Here is a 27,936-nt window from a genome sequence, read left to right as displayed (position 1 = left end):
AGTAAAATAAACCAAGGCAAAAACAACCTCCCCTAATCAGTGTTACACCCTGTTTGTTCAAGTACCCGCAGTGAGTTTAAATGATTCATAGCTAGCTAAACACTGAGAGTTAGCTAAGAGTTAGCCTGATTTTTAGCATCTTACACAACATTATGTGATCAGAAATCAAATATTATCATCCACTCATATCCAAACTTACTCTCCAGCTTTCCTCTGTACCTACAGACGCACATATCACGAAATGTTCCGGTTTTCCTGAGGCCCTTAAGGACGATGACAGGTTTAACGGAGACAAACGGAGCTAGCGGCTGGAAATTCCCGCCTTCTCCGTGCGCGCAGCGTTAATTACGGTCCGACTGGACACCCGAGAGCCGGGCGCCATGTTGGAGACAAACAGCGAGCCGGGCGCCATGTTGGAGACAAACAGCGAGCCGGGCGCCATGTTGGAGACAAACAGCGGGATTTACTGAGTTAATGCATTTATTTATTAGTGTGACACCGTAAAGGTTAGTGGTTCTCAGATAATTGTCAGTGTGAACCTGTACTCAGGCTGATTAGACATCATGTCCTGTTGAACATTATTCACCTGCGTACACCGGAGTACGAGAGGGAGGGGCGGAGTCATATCAAGAGTGATTTACTGTTTCAGTCCGTGTTTCTAAGAACTGCTGCTGCTAGGGTTAAAAATTTTATTTTATTTTTAAAAATATAAGATTTAAAAAAATAAAGTCTTTTTTTGCAACAACAGGTGGCTCCCTTTCAGTAGGGTAATACATAAATAAATAAATAAATAAATAAATAAATAAATAAATAATGGGATACTTTCAGAGTAAATAGAATACTTTTAAAAAAAAATTGGGTTTGCCCAAAAAAATATTTTGAGACTTGCTTTATTTTTCTCCTTTTTTGGCATGTTTCTCTGTTCCCTTTTTAGGCTGATTATTTTTTTATTTAGTAATTTATTTATCTATTCATTTATTTTCCTGGCATAAAAGGCCTTAGTGTTTATTGGAGCAGCTACTGCTAGGGTTAAATGTTTTATTTTATTGTTTAAAATATAAAATAAAAAAAAAAAGTCTTTTTTGCAACAACTGATGGCTCCCTTTCAGTAAGGTAAAAATAAATAAATAAATAAATAAATAAATAATGGGATACTTTCAGAGTATAAAGAATAATTCAAAAAAAAAATTGTGTTTGCCCCCCCAAAAATATTTTGGGACTTGCTATATTTTTCTCTTTTTTTGGCATGTTTCCCTGTTCCCTTTTAAGGCTGATTATTATTTTTATCTTTTTTATTCAGTCATTTATTTATCTATACATTTATTTTCCTGGCATGAAAGGCCTCAGTATTACAGTAAAAAATAAATAAATTTAAAAAAAAATTTAATAAAGAAAACTCATGGTTCTTTAATAAATGAAAAGGAAAATCTAGAGGCCTTCCTAATCCATCTCTTGATTTGAAAATAATTTCATGGTTTGGTCATTGGTTTTTCTTTGACACTGCTCCTTGATTAGCTTTAGCCCTGTCGTTAGTTTGTTAAACTGTGTAAGATGTTGTTTCTCATATTTTATCTTCACTAAACAATGATTTTATTAACGGCTTCTACTTGTTTGAGTGTTTCATGATTTTTAGGTTGTTATCAACTTTATCTTTTATTTCTGGTCTGTTTATCCTGTGAAGCACTTTGGGCTGAGTTCCTTTAATGTATGGATTGTATAATACTGTATTAGCAAAGATGAGAAGAGTCTACTTTGGCAACTTAAACTTCTTGTAAATCTCATTCAGAGACTGGACGTTGACCTGTAAAACATGCAGCAACCAGGTCACGTGGCTGCAGTTACAGCATTTAATTTTCAATGAGCTCATTGTAATACATAATGCAACTACAGAGTAATCTTATTTGTTTGCCAGTGTGCTTCTGGGATAGCTGCTGTCTTTTCTATGTGGGCGGTGCAAAGGTGTGAATAGAAGTGGAGGAAAAAACAAAGTTGTAATATCTCAGTGCTTTAACACAGTAACTTTAGTGTTTTTTTGTTGTTGTTCATGGAAATAAAATATAGAAAAACAGAATATTTGTATCTTACAGTAAATACCGTAGTTACTCACACAAAGAACACACACCCATCTATAAAATATGTCACATGAAACATTTTAATCCAATCTGTAAGGCAACAAAATGATGAAAAGTTAATAAATAAATGGTTCAGCACAATCCAAGATTCAGGGAATTTATCAACTGTCCATCACACTCTCACACATTTATTTTCCTCTGCAGAATCACAATAAAAAATCAGGTTATGACATTACGTTGACAGTACTTTGACCTCGAAATCCACCTTAAATATGATCAGTTCTCTGTTATAGCACTGAGCTCAGATACTGGACTAAGGTTTTCCCTGGTCCACTCTGCTGCCCCGGGTGTTGGTCTGCAGCCTGTGGCCCTGAAGTGACCAGAGGAGTCAGGGATGAACCAAAGGTGGTGAATGAGTGAGCGTGAGGGAACAGGCTTCATAAGGCTTGGACAGTGTGAGGTGAGGCCTTCATTAATCAGACTGCAGGAGTTCAGGACACAGGTGAGAGGGCAGGTAAGGAGACCATCATCAGGTGTCCCTTTACTGCCAGAGAGGGCGCGGCCTCGGCCCTGCTTTATATGCGCTGAGTTCACTCAAGTTAAACTACACACACACACACACACACACACACACACACACACACACACACACACACACACACACACACACACACACACACACACACACACACACACCAGCCTCAAATCTATCGGCCATGTGTGAAGAGGGGAGAGTGTGGAGAGTCCGGCTCGGTTCTTGTGCAGACTAACTTCTGTGCCACAGCGCACACAGTTTCTGGGTCGCTCCCCCCGAACCGAGCCAGCGCTCCGAACCAACATGAGAGTGGACGGGCAGCGCGTCATGCGTGTCCTCCTCGCCTCCGTGTCTGAGCGATCAGTGGCTCTGAGTTCCGCAATCCCCTGGGATACTGTACCGCCCTCGATGTCTCTGCTATCGGCGCTCCGCACACACTGAATGGCTGCCTGGAGCGAGGAGAACCGGGGAGAAAGAGAGCTGCCTGGCCTCCTCTGAACCCGCGCTGTCTGCACCGACTTCCCAGCGAGGGGTGAGTGTCTTGTCTGCCGCTGCGTGCGGCGTCCTGCCGGGGTCGTCTGAGGATCCGCCGGTGTCGGAGGAGGAGGAGGAGGAGGAGGAGCAGAGCGGGTCTGTGCCATTCCCCTGGCTGCCTCTGAGCTCCGAGGAGCGTTAAAGTTGTGTTAATGACGCTGAACCGAGAGATACCGGATCATGAATGTTTGGGGAAGTCTGCTGTTGATGTGTCCCAGACTTCCTGAGCCCGACATGCTTTTCTTTAGCTCTGACTCAAAGTGCACTGTTTGTTTAATCTGAGCAGTGAACATGAAGCGTGTGCTCTGTGAAATACTCTGTGAAATACTCTGTGAAATACTCTGTGAAATGTTTGGAAACGCGGTGGCACTCAGGTTTTTGGCACAGCAGCTCTTGCGCGCCGGTTGTAAAGAATTGTGCCTTGTTGTGCTCCCACCCCCCTGCTCCGTGCCGCACTGGTTCCGTCTGGCTCGCCCTCAGCTGCTGCGTGTCCTGGGATGACCTGTTGATGTCGGTAGAATGGAGAATGGCAGGGGGAGCGATTTCCCCCATCACCAAAATATTTAAATAAGCAACATTTGGGCTGACAGCCGGCGTCGCAGCGCAGCTACCTCCGCTCAGGCAGTAAGTGTCTCTTTCTGGTGTGAGTGTGGATTATCGCGGAAATGCGTGACATTGTGCAGCTGGGCTGAGTGTGCATGAGGTGGATGGTGCGCCGGGGCCAACCCAAAAATATTTAACAGCGCTGTTAGCTTAGCCATTAGCCACCTCTGTAGGCCTGCTGCGGATGGAGACAGGACGTCAAAGCTCTGCGCTCTGACAGCCTCAGGGGAGCGAGGAGGAAGTTGTGCCTGCTCCGTCCACTCTGTGTGACCGACATTACGTTACTTTAACGCCAATCGGTGGCACGGAAACGGGGACGCGCCGTCGCCCTCACCCGGGTATCACCGGGGCTCGCTGCCATCCTGTGTCGCCCCCTCCCGCCGCGTCCCGGCTCCGGTGCCAGCAGACGGGGGAGCTCTCGCCTGGCACAGCGTGTTTGGAGCTCCTGTGTGTTCTCCATGTCCCTGCATCCTTTCCACTTTCAGCCTGGCTGTCCTGAGGCAGACTCCAGCAGGGACTCTCAGACCGGGGTCTCAGTGATCCAGAGTCATCAGGGTCTCTCACATTCCTCCTCTTACATAAGAAAAATGAAGAATCAGGCCTCTCAGTGTCTGTATTGACAGCAGCAGCTCAGCCGAGCAGGCAGAACCAGGAAATGCCCATGGAGGGTTTGCACAGAGCGCCAGCTGCCCCGATGACTCCACAGTAATCAGCCTCAGCAGAGTGGAGCTGCTGCTGTGTCTGAGCGAGTGGACCCAGAGAGGACAGGAGACATTTTCACAGGAGTTAAAGGTTGTCTCATCATAATGTGAGCCCCACATCAGGCTCAGTGTCAGAGGTCTGTGCTGTGAAGCATGCTGTGGGTATCAGGCTCGGTGTCAGAGGTCTGTGCTGTGAAGCATGCTGTGGGTATGTTTGACCCACTTCCCCTCAGGATGGTTAAAGATCTGAGCCACAGGATGAGCTGCTCGCTGTCACTCGTTCACATCGCTGAGCTCTGTATGTTTAATGGGATAAAGACCTGAGATGATCCTTCTCATCTCTGCAGGCCTCAGAGCCTCTCCTTGGTGCATAGACACATGCAAACACTCACACACACTCACACACACACACACACTCACACACACAGTCACATTCTCTCTCTGTCAGGACAAACTGTGCAAACACACCCTGCTCTCAGCCCTGTGTGTCTTTATGTGCACGCATGTGTGCTTACTGCGGCTGGCCAAACTGTAAACAAGCAGTATTGTCTAATGCCTGTGTGTGACTCAGTGTGCCTTTGTGGGTTTGTTTGAGTTTGTGTGTGCGCATCTGTGTTTTAGTATGAGGGAGAGGGAGCTTGAGTGAGACAGAGACAAAGAGAGCATTTCTCTTTACCCTGGAGCTTGGCGAGGGCCCAAACGAACGGCTCTGGATATGATGGGGCGGCTCACTCCAGCCCTCATCGCTCAGGCACACCAAAGTTGGTTGTGTGCCTCGCAGGGTGGGCTGCAGCCAGTTCACTCTCCCTGGTCACAAGTTGGCGTTGTGTAGAGCGCGTCTTTGCTCTTGCATGGATCCATGCAACACTCTGAGGTGATTCACCCTCCTGACTACCAGGAAAAATATAAAGTTTTTAAGATTCCCCAATCTTTGTGAGGTCATTAGAATACTAAATACATTTATTTGGAAAAAAAAAAGTTTTTATTTTTCAGATATCATGTTTCTACTACAGAGGAACGCTGAACATGTGAAACTGAACCTTGATGGAAATCATTTAGTGCCAAAGAAAACAGCAAAAAGTGGATAAAAGAACGAGTTTAACTGTCCATTTTACTTTTTGTTTTGCTTTTTTGTGCTTATTTGGTTTAAAACTTCAAAAAACACAAAGAAAAACCTTCACTTTGTGAACATTAAATATATTTTGCCCTTACAGCAGGATCTGCAACATCTTACTCATAGTTTATGTAGGCCTGTCAAGATAACAAATTTTGCTAGACGATAATTTTCCAAAATATTTTTGCCGATAAATGATATTATTGTCAATATTATTTTGATTTTTTTTCCATTTTTTCATTGATGTAATTATGATAAACTGGATAATAAAGTGAGTACACCATATCAAAAGCAAGAAACTTTAATTTCTTAAGAGTATTTAACTGTAATTAAAAGGTCAGGATCTTTGAAATAAAATAAATTAAACAAAAATATAAATTTAACAAACAAAGAGAAAAAATACAAAATAAAATAATATATGAAATGGACTCTCTTTTAGGAAAAATACATGTCAATGAAAATAATTAATAATAATCAAAAACAATAAAACATAGACCCTGTCTCTAAAGAAAAACAAAACTCCAAAAAAACCAACAATAAAAACTCTAGCCTAAATAAAGGGAGTTTATACAGTTCCTGAATTGTGTGTAACATGTCCTTTTTCCCAGTCAATCCGTACTGTCTGTCAAACATTTTTAACATTTCTGGCTTTAACCGTATTGAAGGGCTGCATTTCTTTGGTAATGTATCTGTCTGTGAGCGCCACCATGTGGAGCTTTTATTTCTATTTCCTTTGCCGACCAAAAGCCTCAGTAAGAGCGGATTGTCAAAGAACAAGGCTCCGCTGCACCTCCCCTTCTTCTTCTTCTTCGTCGCCACTATTTTCAAACAGATGCCACATATCAGCTGGTTGGTGTTCATGAGCTCACACTTTGTTCATTCTGATAAAAACTAAATATTCCCACACTGGGACTGTGGCAGGCGGCTTAAGAACCGTATCTTTGGTGCCATCACTCATATTAGCGTGTGTTTCCTCCTCACCCCTCAGGACGCTGCTTCAGCTCTCTCCGTGTGTACGCGCGAGCAGCCCCGTCTTCACCCCAAAGATCGTATTTTTGACAGATGCTCACTCCGCTATAAATCCTCTAAATCTGCTATAGAACCTATGCACCCCGATGTTAGGAAAGATAGACGAAGTGAGCCATCTTCTCATTCAGCCTCTTTGGTCCAAAGAGAGGAGGAAAACAAACATGCAGCACGTGTCAGTTTATCCAGGCTGGAAAACTTACCCAGGACGTTTTTATTTATCGTTCGGTTCATTGATTTATTGATTATCATGACAGGCCTGTGTTTATGTCTCGTAAGGGGCCTTGACACCTGGACAAACCTTCTGTCTTTCTTGGACCTTTTCTCCGACACAAGCTGAAGGTGTACTTTGGATTCTTGCTCCACAGTTGACACCAACTGGACTTAGATGTGGACCGTTCTGTCGTCTGACATCTGCCTGAGTTTCATCCTCAGAGCTCTCTGAATCATCTTCCTCTGCCTCTGCATCTTCATCTTCTTCATCAGACAACTCGATATCTGAGTTTCCATCAACAACTGCAGTAAAACTCTCTCTGCTTCTGAGAATGAGCCTCTTTCTTGCCATTTAAAAAAAAAACTGAACGAAATGAAGTAAATGCCTACTAATATCCACTACAGAGGACAGTTTTTAAACACTTAATTACAAAGCTAAAATACAGTAAAAATGATTCAGACAATGTTTAAATGTGTTGTTAAGAGTCCCGTATAAAATATGCCACCAACATTTCAAGCTAAAATTTGCTCATTAAAAAGTTTTATACTTTTCCTCTTCCCATAAAATGCTCTTCCACTGATGGACGCAGTTTTCCTTAATGAAAAAGAGAAAGGAACCAAAGCCCCACCCTTTAACATTTGGTATCATTGAAAAGCCCCAAATGTCCTCTGTAGATGGCATGAGGAGTTTACTCAGTAGTGTGAAGGAAGTGGGAGATATTCAGGTTTAGAAATGTCCTCCACAGAGGACAGATTTGAACTACTGGCAGTCAGGAGGTGGCGTGGTGAAAGCAGCTCTGTGGAGCCGTGCTGACGTGTGTTTTCATCACACACAGGACAGCTCTGTGTGTTTGGATGTGTGGTGGTTGAAAATGTTATATGAGCCGATCATTGGATCAGTTTTATGGCTCACTGATACAGTGGAGGTTATATCACTGTGTGCACAGAGGTCATCTAATGCATACAGCTGCAAAGTCCTGCTGCTGAACGTGGTAAACAAGGTGCAGACTGAATCTGAAACACTCAAGGAAAAACTGGTGCCCAGTCCGAGGACAGAGCTGTCTGACAGAGTCCAGCTGCCGTGTTTTACGGCCGCGCTCAGAGCTCCAGGAGCAGAGATCCACTTTGGTCTAACGCTGATGTGATGTGGGAATCTTGGGTAAGGGGGTTCGTTTGCCTCTGGCTATTTAGAGAAGTCCATTCAAACATGTTATGCAGTGTTTGTTCAGGCCACACACACTCACACACACACACACACACACACACACACACACACATTTGCACATAGAATAACAGAGTGTGACCCAGTTATCCAAGGACAGCAGGGTTTATAGCTCATAGAAGACAGAAAATAAAAAGCCTTTTACTGAGCCTGCTCTTGGCAACAACAACTTCTGGGAGGCTGGAGTGACGTATAGGATTAATGCAACGTAGCTTATCCGTGGAAGCTCCAACAAAACTTTGGTTCAGATATCAGCGTCCTGTGAGCCTGCCAGCAGCTCTCAGAGGGACTGAGACATTTCTGGCCTGTTTGGGCTGGATGAGCCAGAAGACTACTCCTCTCTGAGACAGCGGCGTGAACAAAAACATCAGCTTCATGTGTCGTAAAATGTTTGACTGTCAGACACTGATGGCGTCTCAAAACATGGCAAAGACACACTGTATGATATACGGGCGTAGGAGTACAACGGTTTCAGACTTTGGTCTAAGGTTACAGTCTGAGAAAAAAACACGGTTTAACGGTTTTATTATAGACATAAAAAAAATCAGATTGGCATTCTTTGAAGATATGTTTAATTGTTTTTTTCCCACATTGTTTAACAGCTGCTGCTTTTGAAACAAATAAGTGAAAAAAGTTTATCTCTCTGGGATGAAATATAAGCTAATGCTAAAATGCTCCCACTCTGCCGACCTCAAGCGTTTTTTTTGGTGGAAAGAGGTGGTTTTTGTTGGGTTGAGTTTCAGGTGTATCTGCCTGCTCGGCGACGTCTGCCGTTAGCTCTTTGCTAACGTAGCCACCATGGTTAGCTTAGCTTGTTTCTCCGGGGATTTGTTTTACAAACACTGTTTCACTATTTCTCTCTGTGTCTCCTCGTCTTCTTGTCTCTCGTCTGTGTGTGCCCGCTAAACAGGCCGTGTGGAAATAAAGCACGAGAGAGAGAGAGAGAGACAAAAGGACGGTTCGGCTGCATTTTGCGGCGCACGGGAATTTAAACTGACGGACTGTTGTGAGCGGAAATAGCCGTTGTTGCCGAACGTCTGCGGTTATTTAACCGTGACGTTTAAAACCCTGGTTAATAGAATAACGAGTTAACCGCTGCACCCCTATATGGACGTAGTCTCTATGACATCACCCATCTGATTCTGATGGGGAGTTTTGAAGCCCATAGTCGCCAGTAGCCATATTGAAAAACTGAACCTAGCTTTGTTGGAGTTTGGATGAGGAAAAGAGGCGGGCGCTCAAAAAAAGACCAACTCCTGTGTTTGACAGCTTCATATGAATTCACTCAGAGGAAAATCTGCTCAGCTTCAGACTCACTTCCCCTCCGTGAGTTATTGAAACTGACTCTGAGATAAAGCTTCAGTTTTTACCGCCCAGGGTCTCAGGGTGAGTCTAAGGAGGGATGGTTTCAGGTGAAACTTTAACTCTCCTCTGTCTCTGCTCTCCCATGCAGACCCGTAGGTGGTGTGCGTCGGCGCACCATGGCCCAGACCCTCCAGATGGCGATCCCAAACTTCGGAAACAACGTTTTAGAGTGTCTGAACGAGCAGCGGCTGCAGGGACTCTACTGTGACGTCTCCGTGGTGGTCAAAGGCCACACCTTCAAGGTAAGGAGGACACGTCTGATAGGTTGATCATCTCACACACACCAGCTCCCTCTAACACCTTCCTCCTCCACCTTTGGTCCCAGGCCCATCGCGCTGTGCTGGCTGCCAGCAGCTCTTATTTCCGGGACCTTTTCAGCAGCAGCGGCGGAGGTGGAGGCAGCAGTGAGAGCAGCCCGACCGTGGTGGAGCTCCCATCGGCCGTGCAGCCCCAGAGCTTCCAGCAGATCCTGTCCTTCTGCTACACGGGTCGTCTCAGCATGACGGTGGGCGACCAGTTCCTGCTCATGTACACCGCCGGCTTCCTGCAGATCCAGCAGATCATGGAGAAAGGGACCGAGTTCTTCCTCAAAGTAAGGCTCGTCAGAGAGAGGCATGAGCGCTGCACTGAAGTAACGAGCATGCTGCTGATTTACCTTTAACGCCCGGTGTTAGCAGCAGATCACAGGAGGATCAGGCTCTGTGTGAGGGGGGGGCCTGTGCTGGACTTTGGGAAAGAGCTGAAAACGCAGAGACACTCGTGGTATTTGCAGCTCTTGCCAAACCTTCATGAGTCTTTAGGCGTCTGTTGAAATGCAGACAGCTTTGGGCTTGAGGAACCTTTCACCCTGGAGAATTAACGCCACGTTAATCATCAGGAAAGCGTTTCTGAAAACTGTTGCCCGTGGTCGTTGACGTGTGTAGCTGTTTGGTTCTCGATGGAAAGCTTGGCAAACACTCATCAGTTTGTTTCTGTCTCCTCCAGGTCTCCTCCCCCAGCTGTGACTCTCAGGGCCTCCACGCCGAGGAGGCCCCGCCCTCTGAGCCCCAGAGTCCCGTGACACAGACCGGTAACGGTGCAGCACGCCCTGCGTCCTGCGTGACGCCGCTGTCTCTGGTGTCCCGCGTGAAGACAGAGCAGCCGGCCAACCAGCCGGAGGCGGCCACGCCTTACTCCGTGGTCTGCACGCCTGTGGCCAAGCGGCTGTGGGAGGGCAGCAGCAGCAGGGAGGGGGGCGGAGCGGGCTCAGGAGCAGGCGGAGGAGGGGGCGGGGCCAGGAAGGCAGCACGTTATTCCCAGGAGGCGGTGCGTGGCAGCGCCATCCAGAGCCCTGGAGCCCTGGGACTGGCCATGGGCATGGGCGCCACCGCCACCGGCCTGGCAGGGATGGTGGCCGGTGGCGGGATCAGCGGGAGTGCAGGCACCAACGGGAGCTCTGCAGCTGGTCTCGGCATGTCGGAGGGCGCCAGCCCCGGCACCCTGAGCACCTACGCCAGTGACTCGCCCATCAGTTACCATGACGACGAGGAGGAGGAGGAGGGGGCGGAGGACTGCGCCGAGGAGCAGTACAGGCAGATCTGCAACATGTACACCATGTACAGCATGCTCAACATGGGCGCCGCAGGTAACGGCGTGACGCAGACGCCTCCTTTAACCCAACCCTTCAGTTAACCTCTGACCCTGCGCTGCAGCGGGCGCCATGGCGTGCTGTATGTTAACCTGTGCTCTGTCCCCGCAGCAGCTGGCGAGCGCGTCGAAGCCCTTCCTGACCACACGGAGACCCGGGGTCGGATGCGAGGCAGAGACCTGACGTGTCTCCCTGCAGAGCTCATCGCACAGATCGGAAACCGCTGTCACCCCAAACTGTACGAGGAGGGAGACCCTGCAGAGAAACTGGAGCTGGTCTCAGGTAAACTCGGGTTCTGGGTCAGAGGTTAAACCGCACTGAGGGGGTGTGGTTTGTTAGCAGAGGAGATAACATCAGATTAGGAGAAAAACACAACCTGAGAGGAGCCGATGACATGGACACAGCGTCCTCAGACGACCGGCGCTGACACGCAGATTACGCTGCTCTGCTGCATGTGACTCATGGTGTTTATGTAAAGGAAGTCCTGTGACATGCTCTGCTTCACGGCGCAGGCTGAGCTACATACCTCTCCGTGAAGTGAGCATGTGACGCAGTGACGGGTGAATGAGAGATGGTGCTGATGATAAAAAGAGAAAAAGTGGGAAATAAAAAGTGGTAGAAGTTTCTGAAGTAGGAAGAAAAGGCAGAAACGTGTCTGAAGGTGTGAAAGGTGGAGGCTGACGCCGGCTGCACCTGGAGCTGTGTGTTTGCTGTGAGTCAGACGCGTCTCCACATAAACAAACACGGAGCTCCAGTAAATCACAGCCTGACTCTCTGACCCACATGAAGGGAATCTGAGCAGGTCAAACAGAGGGAGGCGATGAATCACTGACGAGCTCCTGGTGTCCTCTGTCTCTGCAGGGACGTCTGTGTACATCTCCAGAGCCCAGCTCATGAACTGTCACGTGAGCGCCGGGACCAGACACAAGGTGCTGCTGAGGAGGCTGCTGGCCGCCTTCTTCGACAGGTCTGTTCCTGCGTCTGAGTCTGGATCTATTTCTGACGCCTCAGTATTAATATAGAAACCAGCATTAAAGCTTCAGGAGCTATTTTTGTTTCCCTCTGCTCTGTTTAACTCCTCATTTCACCGTCTCAGGAACACGCTGGCCAACAGCTGCGGCACGGGCATCCGCTCGTCCACCAACGACCCCAGCCGCAAGCCCCTGGACAACCGAGTTCTTCACGCCGTCAAATGTGAGCATCCAGGGTTTGATTTTATTGTTGACTAAAAGTAAAAAGCGCTGATGGAAGATGGCTCCATGTGCCCCTGCTGCAGCTTAATACTTTACATTCTGTAATGACACGCAGTGGCCACCTGAGGGCGCCATCAACCTGAGTGTAGGGTCTGACTGTGTTCATGAGGTGATGAGCTCTATGGAGTAGTGAGAGTGCCAAATTACAAAAATAAATCTATAAAAGAATAAATAAATAAATAAATAATATAAAAAATCTATAAAAGAATAAATAAATAAAACATATTTAAGATTCTATGAAAAAGAAATAAAAAATAAATTAATAAATAAATTATATAAGAATCCAGAAAAGAAAAGGCTCATAAAACAGAAATATGAAGAAAAATCAAAAAAATAAATAGAAAAAGTGATAATAAATAAGTAAATGAATAAAGGAAGAAAGAAAGAAAGTAGCTATATAAAGTGATATGAATCAAAGAATAAAGCCTTAAAATAAAGGGCTAATAAAAGTATTTTAATAACATTATAATGTCACTTTAAAAGCGAAGGAAATATGCGCAGAAAAAAAAGCGCAGAAGTCTTAAAAAATTTATTTTTTTTTCTTTTATAGATTCTTATATAATTTATTTATTACTTCATTTTTCTTTCATTTTCTTATTCATTTATATATTTATATTCATTATTTGTTCATTCATAGATTCTTATATATTTTTTATTAATTAATTAATTTTTTTTCAGATTCTTATCGTACTTAATTCATTTATTTATTCATTTACAGATTCTTATATATTTTTTTATTAATTTATTAATTTATTTATAGATTCTTATAAATAATTTTATTAATTTATTTATTCATTTATAGATTCTTTATTTTTTTTATTAATTTATTTATTCATTTATAGATTCTAATATTACTTTTTTAAATTTATTTATTCATCTTTAGAATCTTTTATTGTTTTTATTGATTCATTTATTCATTTATAGATTCTTTATTTTTTTTTAATTAATATATTTATTCATTTATAGATTCTTATATTTTTTTATTTATTCTTTTATAGATTCTTATATAATTTATTTAGTAATTCATTTATTTATTTATTCTTTTATAATTTAATTTTTGTAATTTGGCACTCTTTCTTCTCCATAGAGCTCAGAAACTCCTGAAAAGAAAACTTTAGACTCCAGACAGTGGATTTGAAGCTTCCCTTTGTCTCAGCCTCTGCAGAGTTTCTTCTTAGAAACAGAAATTCACAGAAATGTTGACGCAGGCTCAGTTTCAGTTTTTAATCCACAGCAGGAGACGAAGGACTCAGCAGGGTCTGTGACGTCAGTAAAGTCTGGTTTGATTTCCAGCTTCAGTTAAAGGAAATGTTTGGAGGCAGGTCTGACGTGTCTGGATGAGTCTGGTTGAGCCTGAAGCTAAAGGGTTGAAGCCGCACTGAGACCACGAGGCCGGACTTTCCCAGAGCCTCCTCCATCAGTCCGTCTCCAGCCCTTAGCTTCTTTAAGTCCCTCCTCCTGACGCCGTGTCCCTCCCTCTCTCCTCAGTTTACTGCCAGAACTTTGCCACCAGCTTCAAGGAGAGCGAGATGAACGCCATCGCAGCCGACATGTGCACCAACGCCCGCCGCGTGGTCCGTAAGAGCTGGATCCCCAAGCTGAAGCTGCTGATGGCCGAGAGCGACGCCTACTCCGCCTTCCTCCCCGACGGGGTCAAGATGGAGGACGACACCCTGGGGACGGACCCCGCCTTCGACCCCGCCTCTCTGGAGGCTGCTGGCGGTGTGGGCATGGAGTCCGGCGGGTCTTCAGGTGAATCACTACCAGGTGTGGGCGGGGAAGGCGGAGCTTTGTTTTGAGCGCTGTGTCGAGGGGGGTGGCGACACACGGCCGTGCCCCCCGCTCCGCTCGCCGCCTCACTCTCCGGCCACGCTGATCTCACATGTGACTGTCTGCTACACAGGCGGGGGCGGACAGCCGTCTGACCCCGACGCCACCAGGACGTGAACTCTAACCTTTGCTTTCTGACTGTACGTGGAGCGGGCTGAGCAGAGGGACAGACTCAGCCGCCCTCGGCCCAGCCTCCGCCCGCCCTCCACCCGCCCTCCACCCACCCTCCGCCCGCCCCCCGCCCCTTTGTCTCTTTTTAAAGTGTATCACTCATCCACTGTTGCATATTTAACACATTCCCCGACACGCAGGTGGGGGCGCTGCACGCTCAGACGGAGGAAGGTGGTTGGCTGGACGGATGAGGGGGCGGGGCGAGCACAGCGTGCTGAATGTAGAGTCAGAGGCATTTCTCTCTATGCAAACCTGACGGCGTGCTCCGGCCTCGGAGAGGGACCTGGTTCAGAGGCGGACTGAAAACGTAAAGAACGCTTCCTGCTCTCGCTCCACGCACCCTCAGCTCATCAACCTGCAAGTTTCCTCCTCCCTGCACCTGAGAGCAGAGCGCCCCCGAGTGGTTCACTGTGCAGTCTTACAGAAATATAGCTCACTTTGCTTTTTACTAAACTCTCCTGTGTCTGCGGCTCAGAGGAGACGCAGAGCGAGGGAAAGCGAGCGAGAGGAAATCAGAGAGGGTCATATTTTTAGAGGATAAACTATATTTATACAAACGTCCACGCCACGAGCACGGCGTGGGCTCAGAGAGTCAGACGGATTGTTTCAAACCTCAACCTTCATGTTTTGCTGACAGAGGTCTTTGGAGAGAGGAAAAGTGCTATTTTTGCAGGAAAAATCAGAGTATGAAAGCAGTCTCATCATAGGATCACTCATTTCTTCTTCTCTGACTGACGGAGGCGAGCGATGGAGGTGGCGTTGCGTTGTCGTTCTTGCTGAGCAGACGTCTGAGCCAGCTCGACTGTTTGATGAAAACTGATTCTTCTGAGGTTAAAACCTGCAGCGATGGCTCAGACACACACACAGCCCCGGGTGTGTGTGTGCGTCTCTGAGCCGAACAACAGGAACTCTGCTTCATCATGGTGCAAACGCTAACGCTAAAGCTAACGCTAACCGTGGACGGTAGGAATGTGCCTTTGGAGCTGAAATGAAGAAGCAGAAGCCTGGGGGGCGCCGTCACATCATGAGGGGGCAACCCTGGCTTTATGGTACTTTGGTGTGTGTGTGTGTGTGTGTGTGTGTGTGTGTGTGTGTGTGTGTGTGTGTGTGTGTGTGGCAGGAGAAGAGGTGGAGTCTGTGCTGCATGGCTGTGTGTCCTGGTTTGTGGTTTATTCATGTATCTAACGCACCACCTCTTTGGTTTTGCACCTTCTGTGGGAGCTCAGTGGAGGTTTTGCGCCTCCTGTGGGAGCTTGGAGGAGGTTTTGCGCCTCCTGTGGGAGCTCGGTGGAGGTTTTGCGCCTCCTGTGGGAGCTCGGTGGAGGTTTTGCGCCTCCTGTGGGAGCTCGGTGGAGGTTTTGCGCCTCCTGTGGGAGCTCGGTGGAGGTTTTGCGCCCCCTGTGGGAGCTCAGTGGAGGTTTTGCGCCTCCTGTGGGAGCTCGGTGGAGGTTTTGCGCCCCCTGTGGGAGCTCGGTGGAGGTTTTGCGCCTCCTGTGGGAGCTCAGTGGAGGTTTTGCGCCTCCTGTGGGAGCTCAGTGGAGGTTTTGCACCTTAACGAGATGAACCAGTGGTTCTTGCACCTTTTCCAGAAACGTCGTGTAGCACCTGAACCCTCTGGACGGTCTTTTCTTTCGTTGCCTGTTTTTTTGCGTCGCAGTGGCACAAACCCAGCTGTAAATAATCCTGGAGACTGTTTCCTTTAATCCCAAGTGTTCTTCCTTTCTGTTGCTGGATGCACCGTTTCTTTGGTCAGGAACTGACCTTTGACCTTTCCTTGTGAGAGTCTGTGTTGGTGGATGCATGTGGACCTGTGGACCCAGGTCTGAGCAGGGGGCGGGTCCAGGTGGCGGGTGTCAGGTGTGATGTAGGAGGTGGCTGATCTCTTTCCTAAAGGTTTTATTTTTCTGAGCGCGGCCGTGGGGTCAGGTATTTCTCAGTGAAGGTGGAGGAACGATGGGTGAAGCTCCAACTCTTCTTACTTTCAGTCACGCGTCAGGACTTTCCTGGACAGAACAAACATGCAGTACCTTGTGAGTATTCTTTAAGGGTAATGCCAACACAACCTCAGTACGCTTTGCATCAGACTGTGGATGCCACGCCAGCCTCCCAGCCCACTTACCTCTTTGAAGACTGCTGTGCTTCCTGTCCTCCATGCAGCTGTTTCAGGTTTCACTTCCTCAACTCAACTCACGCGTGTCACAGAGGCAAAGCAGCGGCTTCAGGTCGGCAAATCTGGACTGTTTTGTATAATTTGTGCTGCGGCTTTTCACTCAGCCAAGTTTACACGACTCAAGCTACGTCTTTGTTAACGTGTTACCATGACAGCTCCTTAGTTCCCCTGTGTTTTAACGAGAGGAGTCCTCAGTAACGTGTGGGGAAGCTTCACCGTGTTGCACAGAAAACATGTTTTCACTTTAGGTTCAAAGAATTTAACTAAAGATTCAGATAAGGTTCACAGAGAGCAGATACCTGCTGCGTGAGCGGCTGAGAGGAAACCAGGGGTCAGTTTATTCCCCTCTGGACTCAGTGACGGGACTTTCAGAGGAAATCTGCCGTCTGTGGAGGATCCCAGGACCACTGAGTCCAGAGACGTGAATAAAAACTAGAATTAACATCATCAAACCTGCGGGTCTGTTAAAGGATGAAAGGATTTAATAAACCAGACGCTCATTAAAAAAACAAGAGCTGGACGAGGTTTTTCTGCTGTGACTGAACGACTGGTTCTCCACCGAGTCCCCGCGACTCCTGATTGTTAGGAAACCACGTCGCCCCGCTTTCCAACACAGCAGAACAACTCAGCCCTGGTCCTGACGTCCTGGTCCTGACGTCCTGGTCCTGAAGCCCTGGTCCTGAAGCCCTGAAACAGGAGGGCTGTAGACCCGTTGCGCCTCGTGAGCAGGACTCGGCTCCTCGGAGGCCTGAGCAGGTGGATCATGGACGGCTCGGTTTGACCGTCAGTGTTTACACCTCACACACGTAGACCCACACACCTCGTACACACTTCCTACACACTTGAACGGTTGCGGCGCGGCACGGCATGGGGAACCTTTTGTCACGTAACAGTACATATATAAATATGAATATACGCGTGTATAGATAAACCTGTATATTATATATAGACGCACACATAGAGGTCAGATTGTTCGTTGTGCACTCGCAGCATGAGGTCTACTCGTACCTGGAGACCACGCTTCCTCACACCCTGTGCAGTAACTGGTCTGCCCATGTCTTGGCCCCTGCTCCTGTCCCTCTGTAACCCTGTGGCGCCAGTGGACCTCCCGTACTCGTCATCCTCCTCTTTCTGTGTTCCAAGTGCCAATAACTTTGTGAAAGCCCTGTAACTGTGACCCAACATTATCAAAGGTAATTGCACATTAACGACTGTAAAATAAATAAATACAAATCATAGAGAAAACGTCGACATGGATTAAATAATGAATATCTTAATAAAAGATTTGTAACAACTCCTGTGTTTGTGTGTGTGTTTGTGTGTGTGTGTGTGTGTGTGTGTGTGTGTGTGTGTGTGTGTGTGTGTGTGTGTGTGTGTCTTTTTGCAGCAGTGTTGACTCAACTTCAGATTCATTTAGAAGAACTTAATTTCCATAAACCTGCAGATAACGAGGTCACGCTGCTCTGCGTGTTCACTTCAGCACACACACCTGCAGGCTACATGCATGACCAGTTGGTCACGCTCCACAGACGTGAAATCCTCCCACAGCAGCAGCTGTCCTTCATCTGTCTGCAGGTTTCAGTCTCTTTATTTAAATCAACTCCTTTGAATTCTGAGGAGAGATTATATTTCACTTTGTTTGAATAAAATAAACGGTGGGGCTGATTTTACTGCTCTGCTTTGTTTAAAAATCTTATTTGTGTTTATGACGTAAAATCACATGAAGATTAATCTGAGATAGTTTTTTCTCTCCTCACATTAATTAATATAAAACCACTTGTTTGATCAGGAGACCTGGTTTTACAGTGAAGTGTTGTGAAAAGTAAAAAGAGAAAATCAGATTTTTAGGATTGACTAAAAAAGTTTGTTGTGAGTTTGGTTCCTGGGGCAGACTCTCAGACCCTCTGACCCCCCGCTGTGAGGATAAAGTCCCAACACAGCAACAGGAGAGATGAACAAAGACAGGCCTGAAACTCTTCATTTAACCATCAGTAAAAAAATAAAAAGAGACTCCGTCCGTTCATGTGTTGATGTGTTTCCTCAGTTTCTCTGCTGCTGATCGCTCAGGGTCTGGAAACAGGAAATGTGGAAAACAAATCAAATATTTTCACTTTGAGTGGTTTGATATCATGAAACCTGTTTGTTTATATGTTAACAGGAAAGGATGAACTGTGCACGAGTCAATCGATTTGGATTTTAGAGGAAATGTTACGATCCTCGCTTTATAATCCCCTGATGAACCAATAATCCAGAGATCACAGATTAATCTGAGCAGATCGCTGGATGCAGCAGAGTGATAGTTATAATCCACTCTGGGAGAAACTTTCATCTCTTACTGTGGTTTGACTCAGCCTCCTTCAACTTTTACACAACTTTATGAACTATTCCTCCCTGTGCTGTGGCACCACCCTGTGGTGAAAAATGGAAAAGCAAGGCAGGGAAAGTTTATGTCTACATAAGAATTATTACAAAGGTTAGAAAGAAAAATCTGACAGAAAACTTAACAAAATGAAAAATTAAATGAAATAAAAGAAAAAATAAAAGAAATTAAAATTAAGTTAAAATAATAATAAAAATAATGAACCAATAAAAAGTAAAAAAAAAAAATGAAATAAGATAAAATTAATTAATCAAAAAATTGAATGATATAAAAAATGCAGTTAGAGTCAAAGTATGGTGGTAAAATCAGGTGGTGGGGACAGAAAGTAGCTGAGTCAAACACTCCTTAAAAACACAACATTGGTTTTCTGGAGCGAGTGTTTAACGTCATCACGCCTGTGATCTAAACCCAGGACTCTGCCTGGATAAAAACTGTCTTTGTCTCATAAACACAGTCTTACTTTAGAGGACTCAATGAGGGTTTGGGTAAAATTACCCATAAAACTGCCTGACACTTACTTTTGGCCATATTTACCTGAAAAGTCTAGAAAATTTGTCATTTTTCATCATATGAGATTAAAAAAAAGTTATGAGTTCCTTAAAATGAGCACAGAGAAACCACCAAAGGAGGTAAGTTTTGATTCAAACTGAATTTAAAGCATGATGTGATCTGGGATCCAGGAATAAAACATTTTATTAAACTTTGAGCTGAACAGGCTCATGAGACTCAAACATTAAATAAATAATAAAATTAAAAATTAAAAAAACATCCTTCTTGGTTTTGTGTGTGAGCTCCGTCTGACTGATCCAGTTTTCTGTGGAGTCAGTCGTTGGTATAAACTCAGACCTCAGCCAGCAGCCGGCGTGTTACAGCCAGATAAGGAGCAGAGATGAGCAGGAGATCCTCAGAGAGGAGAAGGAGATCCTGACAGAGGAGCAGGAGATCCTGACAGAGGAGCAGGAGATCCTCAGAGAGGAGAAGGAGATCCTCAGAGAGGAGCAGGAGATCCTGACAGAGGAGCAGGAGATCCTGACAGAGGAGCAGGAGATCCTCAGAGAGGAGCAGGAGATCCTGACAGAGGAGCAGGAGATCCTGACAGAGGAGCAGGAGATCCTGACAGAGGAGCAGGAGATCCTCAGAAAGGAGCAGGAGATCCTCAGAGAGGAGCAGGAGATCCTGACAGAGGAGCAGGAGATCCTCAGAGAGGAGCAGGAGATCCTGACAGAGGAGCAGGAGATCCTCAGAGAGGAGCAGGAGATCCTCAGAGAGGAGCAGGAGATCCTCAGAGAGGAGAAGGAGATCCTCACAGAGGAGCAGGAGATCCTCACAGAGGAGCAGGAGATCCTGACAGAGGAGCAGGAGATCCTCAGAGAGGAGCAGGAGATCCTGACAGAGGAGAAGGAGATCCTCACAGAGGAGCAGGAGATCCTGACAGAGGAGCAGGAGATCCTCAGAGAGGAGCAGGAGATCCTCAGAGAGGAGCAGGAGATCCTGACAGAGGAGCAGGAGATCCTCACAGAGGAGAAGGAGATCCTCACAGAGGAGCAGGAGATCCTCACAGAGGAGCAGGAGATCCTGACAGAGGAGCAGGAGATCCTCAGAGAGGAGCAGGAGATCCTGACAGAGGAGAAGGAGATCCTCACAGAGGAGCAGGAGATCCTGACAGAGGAGCAGGAGATCCTCGGAGAGGAGCAGGAGATCCTCGGAGAGGAGCAGGAGATCCTCAGAGAGGAGCAGGAGATCCTGACAGAGGAGCAGGAGATCCTCAGAGAGGAGCAGGAGATCCTCACAGAGGAGCAGGAGATCCTGACAGAGGAGCAGGAGATCCTCGGAGAGGAGCAGGAGATCCTCACAGAGGAGCAGGAGATCCTGACAGAGGAGCAGGAGATCCTCGGAGAGGAGCAGGAGATCCTCAGAGAGGATCTCCTGCTGTTTGTCTCCTTTTCAAATCTGTGACTGCCCCCTAGTGGTAAAGAAAAGCACTGACTGTGTTTCCATTCTGAATTCTCTCAGTGTTTGTTGCTTTCAGAGCTCTCAGTGAGGGACAGGAGACATGTTTTATTTTTCATCTCTGGGCTGAACTTTTTCTTTATTAACTATTGTTATTATTATTATTTTTTCCCCTACTTTAGCTCTAGTTTTTCTACTTTTTTTTCAATATTTAGTGTTTCTCTAAGTGACTTTCTATTCACAACACTTGAACTGAGAGAGTGCAGTTTACACCAGAGTCATACTTGGCGAATAAAGCTGATTCTGGTTCTGAACGCTCCATTTCCACATCAGGAAACTCAGGAGACGAATGAGCTTAACTTCAACTCAGTAACTGAACAAAGGAGAAACAAAGGGAGAGAATGACTGAGAAACCCAGTAAAAAACGTTTCAGACTGAAAACTACTGAGGGATAAATTAAAAATAAGACAAACTGAAAGATAAACATCCAAACAGTTTGACTGGATTTTATTTTGCCTGAGAAACTGCCTGAAAAATGAAAGCAGAGTTTTAAGGTTTACAACACGCTGAGATAACGTCTCCTGATAAAGCAAACTGATAAAAGGGTTTTTCTTTGTTTTATGTAAAGAGGACTGAGGCTGGATCAGAGGAGGGGGGGGCAGACAGGAAAGGTCAAAGGTCAAAGGTCTCAGGTTTAGACCGAGCACAAATGGACTGAGGAGAAGTCCGGATCGTACTTTCAGAGACAACAACTTCTTCAAACCAAAGGCTGATCCAGGAGAGTCTGACTTTGCTGCACTTCCACCAGGAGGCCACAGGGGGGTGCTCTTTTATCTGATAATGTGCAGAAATGCCTGAGCTGTCTTTCTGCACCTTTACTGCAGATTTCACACAGAGGAGTAAACGCTGCAGAGTGTGAGTCCACCAGGAGGGGGCAGGCTGATCCTCTGGTCTGGATCTGATCTGGTTTTTAACTTCACCGCTCACTGACACAAAGAAGGACCTGAGGGGTACAGACCGGCTCCTCAGAGAGCTCAGGTCACCGTGGTCACATCACGTCAGGAGTCACAGCAAACTCCGGTTCAGACTCTCTGATGGGGACAGACACCATCGCCCAAATATGGGCACAGGAAGTGGCCTCTCTGACGCAGTGCGCTGCTGTTACTTTAAATGGCTCCAGGAAACAAGGGCTCCCACCCACGTCATGGGTTTTCCTCTGTGTGTGCCACAGGAGCAGGATGTGCCAAATATGGGCATGCCCCCCCCCCCCCCCTCCTTTTCTTACTTCCTTCAAAAGGAAACAGCTCCGTGGGGGATGGTGAGCCTGCAGACTGACACAGTCTGTGTCTCACTGTTTCAGAGGAGCAGACGAGACCTGGACCCAGTCCTGGACCTGGACTCAGTCCTGGACCTGAAACATCCTGAAACATCCTGATCAGTTTATCATGTGTTTGTATCAACATGTGCCTGGATGAAAAGATTCATTTCTACATTTTTTTACACGTGTTTCTTTAAAAGTCAGGTGATCAGATGTGAAGGATCAGTCACACTCAGTCAGACTCAGTCAGACTCAGTCAGACTCGGTGGTCTCTGCAGAGTCTGATCCTCTGAGGGGGGACAGTTTTTCAGGTCTAACCTGTGATGACGTGTTTGTCTCTGAAAATGATCAACTTCACTTTAAGGTTCAATAAAAGTCAAACTGAGGAGCCCCCGCAGCTTTTCTCTGTGTTTGGTGAGAGTGAACATGTGACATGTGTGTTAGTATTGTTTACATGTGTTGATATGTGACGTCATGTCAGACTCGGTTTGATCCGGATCAGAGTCTCTGGGTCCTGGTCCTGTTTGAGGTCTGGCCCAGCTGTGGAGCTTCAGGGATGTTTTGAGTTGGAGCGTAGTGGGCGGGGCGTACTGGCTGACGCGGCACACGTGACGTCACCGAGGTGATAAGTAGTCGTCCCACAGGCCGCTCGGTTTGTGTCTGTGAGGAGTCAAAGGGGACACACTGGATCCACGACCCTCCTCCTGCTCTCCGGACTCACCCAGAACCCACCGCGCCATGGAGGTCAGCGCCGAGGCCAAGAGGATCATGGTCGTGGCTCTGGGGAAACTCTACAGCTCGCGCACCCAGCGAGGAGGACTGCGGCTCCACCGGAGCCTGCTCCTGACCCTGGTCATGAAGTCCGCCCGGGACATCTACCACGCAGCCCAGACCCCGGAGGACAGCGTCCCCCCAGGATGCGTGGGGGACGAGCCCACGCAGCCCACTGCTGAGCCGGGTCCTGTCCACGGGGGCCGGTCTGGAGGAGCCCAGACCGAGCTGCGCCATGACGCACACACGCGTCCCGCCGCCGGAAACAAGGAGAACGAGTCTCCAGCTGCTCCGCAGCCACAGTCCAGGAAACGCCGCGGGAAAGCGGCCGCGGAGCCGGACTTCCTGCCCTGTAAGAAGGCCAGACTGGAACAGGGACTCTCTGCTCAGCCCTTAGTGCTCAGCTCCGTCCTGAACTGCAGCAGTGAACTGGGTCAGACCCCCCTGCCCCTGCACAGAGTCGTTGCGGTCTGCTGAGACCTGGTTCTGGTCTCGGGATTTAAACTCATCCACATGGGACTGTAGCCGAGCCTGGACCGGGACGTTTGGACGGACACCCGGATCCAGGGCTCCGTGAAAACTCACCGAGCCGGATCTGCCGGGGGGAGGAGCCACACGGGGCTCTCAGAGACTCCTGGACTCGATGTGGACCCTGTTTGTTACAGAGACTCTCTGCAGCTGGTCTGAGGTGGACTCAAAGGACAGGGTTCAGGATTAACCCGACCAGGTTCACCAAACCGGTTCAGGGAGCAGGTTTTTCTGCTCCTGGTGCTGAGCGTGGGTCAGGTGTGTGTGTGTGTGTGTGTGTGTGTGTGTGTGTGTGTGTGTGTGTGTGTGTGTGTGTGTGTGTGTGAAGCTGTAACCTCTGATGATCTACCTCAGTATTTATTAAACATGATCTGGTCTAAGAATCTGGACTCTGTCTGATCCCTGGGAGCCTCATGTGGGGCCTGACTTTCTGTGTGTGTGTGTGTGTGTGTGTGTGTGTGTGTGTGTGTGTGTGTGTGTGTGTGTGTGTGTGTGTGTGTGACAGGAAGCGTAGCAGGGTGTGAGAAAGCTGGTGTCCTTCCCCCACAACTTTGCAACCCCCCACCCTGATTTGCAGGACAAAAAGCAGGACCACAGGAGACCAGGGCCCACAGAGTGTGTGTGTGTGTGTGTGTGTGTGTGTGTGTGTGTGTGTGTGTTGGGGGGTGTTCAGAGCCCCTCAGCAGCTGTAAAAAGGGGACAATGAAAAACCCGAGTCCAGCTCAGTGTCATCAGGCTGCAGCAGGTCAGAGCTGAGCGGTCAAAAGGTAAAAGGGTCGGAGTGAAAACAGAGATCAGCTGATTGAGAAGTTTGACTCGTGGACAGGAAGTTATCAACAAACCCAAACGTTTCCCCCGTCACATGACGCTGAGCCGTGTTCAACAAGCAGACACTGAAACCTGATCGAGTTTTTGATTTCAGTAGAAAAAGTTTTTAGACTCAATCTGAGCCACATCCAGCTGAGCAGAAAAATGTCTGATCTCAGGTTAATCAAAGACTAAATGAGCTCTGAATTACTGTAACAACTTAAAGAAAGAGTCTGCTGATGGAAGGAGAGAAAAGTTTCTCGTATTGAGACGTTTTTCTAGTTTCAGCAAAGTTTTGAGCTAATTTCTTTCTTCCATCCACAGATTGTTTTATTTTCTTGTTACAGTATTTCAGACCCTCATTTAGTCTTTAAATAACGTGAAACAACACATTTTTCTGGACTGATCAGGTGAATGTGGCTCAGATTGAGTATAATAAAACATTTTTTCTTTAAAGTGAGAAAAAACACTCGATGAAAAGTAAAAAAGTAGTTTCAGAGTTTTTGGAAAGTTTGATTTTGTTGACACTGATTGTGTTTAGGATTTAGTTTTCAGTCTCCTCACAGTTACTGAGCTCCAGATTTTTATCCTCCAGCTTTAAAACAGGTCATTTAACCAGTCGCTGAGTGAAGGAGAGACAGAGAGGACACAAAGCATCCAGTGAGACGAGCAGGACGCGTCAGGCTGAAATCCTTCATGTGAGAGGAAAAACACAGTGAGGAGGAGTTTCAGCAGGAATACAGAGCTGTGCCTGGATCATAAAACATATGGATAAACCAACAGAGACCACACAAACACAGGGTGACAGGACTCAGGTGTGAGGGACAGGTGAGACAAACATAAGGACAGGAGGTCAAACTGAAGCAGACGCTCAGGGAGCTTTAAAATAAACAGAAACACAGAGAAAGACACAGACTCTTCAGAGAAACAGGTCTTATGGAGGTGACTCCTCAGTCCATCCACAGTCGCTCAGACAGGAGCTCCTCCTGACGCCCTGACGCAGGGACCGTCTGCACAAAGTGCAAAATAAAAACAAAGAGGAAGCTCAAATCTTTAGGGAACCTCGAACTTCGCATTACTTGTTTTCATGTTGGTTAACTTCATCAGGAGGAGATGAGCCGACATTTTTCTGAGCTCATGTTTATTTACTCCCTGACTCCACAGCGCCGGCTGTAAAAACAGGTCCTCTGGATTTTAAAGAGGACATATCCAGCTTGTTTCTCCTTCACTCTGCCAGACCAGGATGCCTGTAAAACATTTCTGCCCTCAGTACAAGTCATTTAGTGCCCCTCAAATCTGGATCAGGTATCAGTGGGAAAGGATCGGTCCAAACTTCACACTTAGGCTAAACTCTGATTTAGTGTCAGGGGTCTAAAATTTAACTATGAAATAGTCATTTCTGTAAATTCTGAAGATTTTTTGAACCAAACTGCTGTTAAACATTGAAACACTTAAAGTTAAAATAAATATGAACCTGAGTGATTCCATATGTTATTATTTTTGTCTTTTATCCCTCAGTAGAGCATGCTGGGTATTATTTAACGCTGGTATTGGATCAGGTTTTGGTGTCAGGCCCAGAACTGCTGGATCGGTGTATCCCACCTTTCAGTGGTCTCGCTTCCTGATGCCTTCACTGACGCTCAGAAACACCAGCATCTGCTCTGAACACAGAGCCAAGAGCAGAGCTGTCACAGTATAAACGCCAGAGTCCGTATGTGTGGACGTGGACGTGGAGGTGAGGGGTGCGTCGTCATGACAACCGGACATGTTTTTGCTTAAAGGTGTTTCCACTGCACTTTTGGGATGAACACAAACTTCTGAAAAACCATCTTATGAGAGCCTTAAAAACTTTTCATTAAAATTTGAGAGGTTTTCAGAAACGTTTCCAAATGATTTTTTTTATCTTGATATTTAGGTTTAGAGCAGTTCTAGGTGTATTAAAAAAAAACAAAACCCACAGATGGAGAGAAAACATCTGGAAGAAGGGAATCTGGTTTTTATCTCACCAGAATTTGAAAGTGCTGCAGATGACACAGCAGCATGGAGCCAAACCACGGCTTTTCTGGGAGAGAAAAAATGAATCATGTGATTCTTAAACCGTGTGTTGTTATCAGTGCACACAGGAGACCAGCAGCTGCTGAACAGGAGCTGGATTTGAATGTAAACAAACAGGAGGAAGATTCCGGAACCCCCTTGTGATGTCACAACTGACTGTATGACATCACTGTGTCCGTTCATCTTAGGGTCCCCTGATCTTTGCTCTTCAGGGCTTCACTCAGTCTGAAAGTCCACTTCACAGCAATCTCACCGTTTACCGCTTTGCCGTTTCATCAGAAACATTTATCCTATTTTAACTTCCGCCGTTAAACAACATGTGCTTTGAGAGAATCTTCGTATTTTTCAGTCGCCTAATCAGGGGTAATAGGCGCCGTCCCAACACATCTCGTCCTGATCCAGTAAATATTCCAGCGCCCAATTCAAATAACTTAGCAAACGGTTTTTCACAGGCCACTTCGTCTCATCCAGACCCAGATAATCTTACACCGTCCAGTTCGAGTGGTTCAAGTAATTATTTTTCATGTGTCAGTTCATTAAGTTCTGACTCGGTAAATCCCGCTCCTCAGGATACAGATATGGACTCTGTGGTCGTTAACATGGGAAACATAGACCTGGACTCAAACGACGGGAGTGGACCACAGTCTGCTGCAACCAGGGAGCTACAGCCCCGCCCCGTTTGTGCCAGCATAGCAAACATTTTCCGACATTTTTTCCGATTATGTGGTGACTTTTTCCTGTTCCTTGGGAGTTGTTATTGTAGCCGGGGGACTTTTAGGAAGATCAATTGCTGTTATCAGATGATTCTGATTCTGATTGTTATTTTCTATCTGATTTTCCTGACGTAACTCCAGAGTCAGGACCCAGTGTATCCAGGTCTATCCTGGGTAACTACAGATGAACTTACAGTTTCATCTGGAAAAGGGGTTTACTCCGGGCGCTCCGAGTTTCTTCCTCTGAATAAAATCTTTTTAAAAGATAAACTTTATTTGATTTGGTGTTTTATTGTTAGTTGATAAGATATTTGAGGTGTTTATAGATTGTATTTTTTTTTTATTTTATGAATAGCTTTCTTTCTTGCAGACACCCATCCTGGTGGTGTAATAAGTATTTAAGACCATCCATCCATTTGATGATTTTCTCACAGTGTCAACAGGCTGAGGGGAGGTGTCTGATTTATTTGATGTGGATCAAATCAAAGTTGTTAAAAGTTTACCAGGCTGACAGGCTTTGGACCAATCAGAATCAAGTATTTAACAAGACTGTAGACTGATGACCCTCAGATCTGTATTTATTTCCAGTTTTAAAGCCTCTAAACCTGCAGTTTTCCTCTGACTCTCCAGGTCAGGGTGTGGTAGTTCGAATCCAGGGACTTAACCGTGTTTTATTACTCCATTAATCACTTTGAGCTGCTTCATTTTAAAGAGGACATATCCTGCTCGTTTCTCCTTCTCACTTTGCCAGACTAGGATGCCTGTAAAGCATTTCGCCCTCAGTACAAGTCATTTAGTTCCTTCATTGCCCCACAATATCGTTCTCAATGTCCTCATTTTAGGCCATTCTGAAGATCTGGTTGAAACGCTCCGTTTGGAGAATGACCTCCAGTAACCTCGCAACGTCACAGCCCTTTGTGCTCTGATTGGTCAGTTCTATCAGAGGGGCGGAGGGGGTAGAGCCAGAAGGCGGTTTTT

The 27,936-nt window shown here is 46.5% G+C and overlaps 2 protein-coding genes across 6 annotated transcripts; both read left to right on the top strand.

Moving 5' to 3' along the window:
* The first annotated feature begins 417 nt into the window (after positions 1–417).
* Positions 418–14,914, top strand: nacc1a (nucleus accumbens associated 1, BEN and BTB (POZ) domain containing a). 5 transcript variants are annotated; one of them, XM_074696315.1, is made up of 8 exons: positions 418–506; positions 9,474–9,627; positions 9,711–9,977; positions 10,370–11,009; positions 11,124–11,294; positions 11,874–11,979; positions 12,109–12,206; positions 13,754–14,914. In XM_074696315.1, exons 2-8 carry the CDS (start codon positions 9,502–9,504, stop codon positions 14,062–14,064), a joined length of 1,719 nt encoding a protein of 572 aa, XP_074552416.1. In that variant the 5' UTR covers positions 418–506; positions 9,474–9,501; the 3' UTR covers positions 14,065–14,914. The 5 variants fall into 5 exon arrangements, with proteins under 5 accessions (XP_074552416.1, XP_074552414.1, XP_074552417.1 ...); XM_074696313.1 differs by lacking the exon at positions 418–506 and adding an exon at positions 2,783–3,139; XM_074696316.1 differs by lacking the exon at positions 418–506 and adding an exon at positions 3,466–3,765 and having other exon boundaries at positions 11,127–11,294.
* Positions 14,915–22,512: 7,598 nt separating this feature from the next.
* Positions 22,513–23,754, top strand: ier2a (immediate early response 2a). Its single transcript, XM_074697026.1, has one exon. The coding sequence runs from the start codon at positions 22,823–22,825 to the stop codon at positions 23,330–23,332; it is 510 nt and encodes a 169-aa protein (XP_074553127.1). The 5' UTR covers positions 22,513–22,822; the 3' UTR covers positions 23,333–23,754.
* Positions 23,755–27,936: the final 4,182 nt, after the last annotated feature.

Source organism: Halichoeres trimaculatus, unplaced genomic scaffold (assembly GCF_033239565.1).
Source record: "Halichoeres trimaculatus isolate MK-OKI-2021-1 unplaced genomic scaffold, fHalTri1.1 fHalTri1_scaffold_20, whole genome shotgun sequence".
Classification (NCBI taxonomy): domain Eukaryota; kingdom Metazoa; phylum Chordata; class Actinopteri; order Labriformes; family Labridae; genus Halichoeres; species Halichoeres trimaculatus.
The sequence above is the reverse complement of the archived record's forward strand: the minus strand, read 5'-3'. Positions and strand labels throughout refer to the sequence as shown.